This window comes from Neophocaena asiaeorientalis, unplaced genomic scaffold (genome assembly GCF_003031525.2).
Source record: "Neophocaena asiaeorientalis asiaeorientalis breed wild unplaced genomic scaffold, Neophocaena_asiaeorientalis_V1.1 scaffold489, whole genome shotgun sequence".
Taxonomy (NCBI): Eukaryota; Metazoa; Chordata; class Mammalia; order Artiodactyla; family Phocoenidae; genus Neophocaena; species Neophocaena asiaeorientalis.
In genome coordinates, this window is record NW_020174791.1 from 3,434,448 (window position 1) to 3,437,621 (window position 3,174).

Sequence of the window (3,174 nt, forward strand, 5' to 3'; positions counted from 1 at the left end):
AGCGGGGTCCCCAAGGCGGGGTTGGCCCGGCTGGGGCCCCACGAAGCTGCTGTGTCCACAGGGTGACGACGACCTGAAGGAGACGGGCTTCCACCTCACAACCACGAACCAGGGGGCCTCGGCCGCGGGCCCAGGCTTCAGCCTCAAGTTCTAAGGCTCAGAGCTGACCCCGGACCCACCTTGGGGAGCGCCAACCGCTGAGGCCCACCTGGGACAGCGGCAGACACTGGAGGCGGCGTCTGGGTCCAGACCCCCGTCCTGCCCTGACCAGGTGCCGCCACTGCCACGGGGCTGCCGTGGACGCGACCTCAAGTCTAGGACTGGCTGCTGGCCTCGTGGGGTTCTCCATGTTTTCACTTTATCTTGGTTTGTAAATTTGTAGAATTAAATCACGTTTTCCTTGCCGTGGGAGGAAAGGCTGTGTTTTTTCAGATGTATCGGACTTGCCCTGCGAGGAGAGGGCGGGCATCCATACACACACACACACACACACACTCAGCCACGGTGACCACTGGCGGCCACCCCAGTCGGGTGCTGGCCATGACTGGGAACAGAGATGCGGGGGGTTTGGTACTTCTTAATCTTCAGGCTGCTGCTCCAGCACCTTCCTGCCTCTCACCCAGGGCCCCAGAGCCAGGCGTGCGAGCTCGCAGCCACAGCGGGTTTTTGTACAAGGTGGTTACGTGCTTTAAGATGTAGTAAAATATTCTTGGAGAAAAGGTCTGGCATTTCCTTCTTTAAGTGGCTGGTCCTGTGCTGGGTCCTGGGCCTCCCCGGGGTGCGGGGGGAGCCCCAGCCCCTACACTCAAGGAGAGAGGGGTGAAAGGCAGTCTCCGTGGGCTCAGCTCTTTGCAGCCCGCGGGTCCTCCAGCTACTGGTCCGGCTGGACACAGTGTCGCTTGGGCAGAAGGGGACTTGTCACTGCCCGGGGCCCCCAGCTGCACCGAGCTAGTTCCTCCTGCGGGCACCGCCAGCCTCCCCGACACACACACGCTGCCCGCGCTCACCCTGCTCCCTTCAGGGAGGCCTTGCAGCCACAGGGCCCACCCCCTTCCCAGCCCTGAGCCCACGCGAGACCCCCGGCCCCACTGGCTCAGCGCGCTGGCCCCGATGATGCTGCTGGCACCTGGGCCTCGGGTTACCCGCTGTTCCAGGCCCGGCCTGGAGCAGCCCTTCTCGGCCTGTCTCTGTGGACGGCATCCTCCCTGCAAGAGCTGGCTGCAGGCTCCGTACCCCGTGGGCCAAGACTGGCCGCCCGCCCTCCCAAGAAAGGGCCAGGAGACTTGAGAGAGAAAGTGCTTTATCAGCGTCCTCAGCCCTGCGGGCGGCGTTCAGCTCCGCAGGCGGACGCGCCAGGAGTAGGTGCTGAGCACGTGCTGCCGCCGGCGCACCACGCACGTGTAGGTGCCCTCGTTGATGGCGTTGGCGATGATGCTCAGGTGCGCGTCGCCCAGCGCCAGGTAGCCGGGGTAGGAGAACTCCAGGGGCTCCTGGTCCTTGTACCAGCTGCGGGGAGGGCGGAGGGCTGGGCAGGGTCCCGAGTCCCCCGCCCACCCTCGGGCGCCCAGGCAGGGTCACTCACTACACTTTGCCTTTCTTGTGGAGGATCTTCTGGCCGCAGCGGAAGGTCACATTCCTGCCCTCGGGCACCAGCCGGGTTTTGGTCCTGGGGGGCGGTGCGGTGGCAGCCACCGTGGGGAAGGGGAACTCTGCTCGTACGGGGTGGGGGGGGCGGAGGCCACATCAGTACCACCCCCCTCCCCCGCAAAGCCCTCCCGCTGTGCCCGCCCGTGGTGCGAGCCCCACGGGAGGCCAGGCCGGCGTCACCTTTCTTCCAGCTGTAGCGTGTGGGGCCCAGGACCCAGTACTCGCTGTCGTCAAAGTGGATGCCGCCGTGCGGGGGGAAGAAGGCGTGGGCTAGCTCGCCCGTGGGGCCGTCGAAGCAGTGGTGCGTCGGGGAGACCAGGCAGTCCGTGTGGTTGACCGGGTAGAAGCCTGCAGGAGCACGGGGCTGAAAGGGGGCCTTGGGACGGGGCGGGGACTGGGGGCACGGCGCCCACCTATGCGGAGGTCGCTGGGCTGCTCGGGGGCCACCTCGCGGAAGCTGAAGGGGGACACGTCACTCCACATGCGGAAGGCGGCGGCCAGGCCCCGCCGGGTCTCTCTGGGGCTGAGCAGGTTCCTCGGGAAAGAGAGGATCCTGGGGTGGGAGTCATGGTCAGGGGTGGCAGCCAGGCAGCACCGCCCCCCACTCAGGGCCAGGGTCGCACCTGTATGTGAGGTTGAAGTGGTCCCAGTGCAGCCGGGTCGGGGTCAGCGTGTAGCGGCGTCTGCGGGGCGCTGGGGGTTGCGGCGGGCCAAGGCTTGGGGTGGTGAGCACACCCGCGGTCGGGGGCACAGCATCTCCCTTCGAGGGAAGCAAGTGCCCCGTGGGGAGGCAGCAGGGACTGTCCCCAAGCCCCAAGCCACGAGGAAATGGACCTCGAAGGATGGGAGGGCGCGCGCTCCAGGGAGCGCTGGCGCTCTCTCCGGGGAGGGACCCCTTTGTCTTTCGGCATTTTCTGGTTTTCCACCCCGAGCCAGGGCTACTTAACAACCAGAAAGAAAAACGTTACTAAAAACAGGCCAGGTCGCAGTGGGCGGAGCTGCCGGCAGATGCTGCCCCCCCCCCCCCCCTTCAACGGACGCGGACTCGCCGACTCAGGCCCGGACGGTCAGCCGGGGCCGACTCGCCCGCTCCCGCGCCCGCTCTCACCTGCGCTGCGCTCGCCACGGGCCGGTTCCCCAGGGCCCCCGGCCGGGCCAGCAGCACGAGCGTGGGGAGGAGGCACAGCGCGCCCAGCACGGCTCCGAGAAGGCGGGCCCGGTCGTGGGCCCCCGACGCCGCTGAGGGGACGCAGGCCCCGCGGCCCATGGCGCCTGCGGAATCGCTGTCGGGGCTCAGGCGGCGGGGCAGCGCGGCGGCGGCGGCTCGGGGTACAGCCCTGAGGGGGAGGGCGCGCGGCTGCCCCGAAGGGAACCAGCTGGCCGCCTGCTGTCGGGAGCACCCCCGACACCTCCAGCCTGGGGTGCGGGGACCCGGGCCTGTGGGTCGGTGGCGGTGGCCTGGGCAGGGCCAACTGGGCGGGGTCACTTGGCGGGGGTGGGGGTGGTGTTGCGAGGAGGGCCCTGGAC

At 68.3% G+C, this 3,174-nt stretch overlaps 2 protein-coding genes across 10 annotated transcripts in view; one reads left to right on the forward strand and one right to left on the reverse strand.

Annotated features, from left to right (window-relative positions):
• CDK11B (cyclin dependent kinase 11B) overlaps nt 1–404 on the forward strand; it is a 12,436-nt gene extending 12,032 nt beyond the window's left edge. For 6 of the 9 annotated variants that reach the window (XM_024760240.1, XM_024760236.1, XM_024760237.1 and 3 more), the window contains one exon: nt 1–404. In XM_024760240.1, coding sequence (XP_024616008.1) covers nt 1–154 — 154 coding nt within the window. In that variant the 3' untranslated portion in view covers nt 155–404. The other 3 variants (XM_024760235.1, XM_024760239.1, XM_024760241.1) reach the window with 1 other exon arrangement.
• A 927-nt stretch (nt 405–1,331) lies between these two features.
• MMP23B (matrix metallopeptidase 23B) lies at nt 1,332–2,914 on the reverse strand. The gene is given in 7 exon segments (XM_024760254.1): nt 1,332–1,506; nt 1,583–1,709; nt 1,785–1,822; nt 1,824–1,995; nt 2,061–2,200; nt 2,271–2,407; nt 2,756–2,914. Coding segments are annotated over 7 exon segments (948 nt in total).
• Nucleotides 2,915–3,174: the final 260 nt, after the last annotated feature.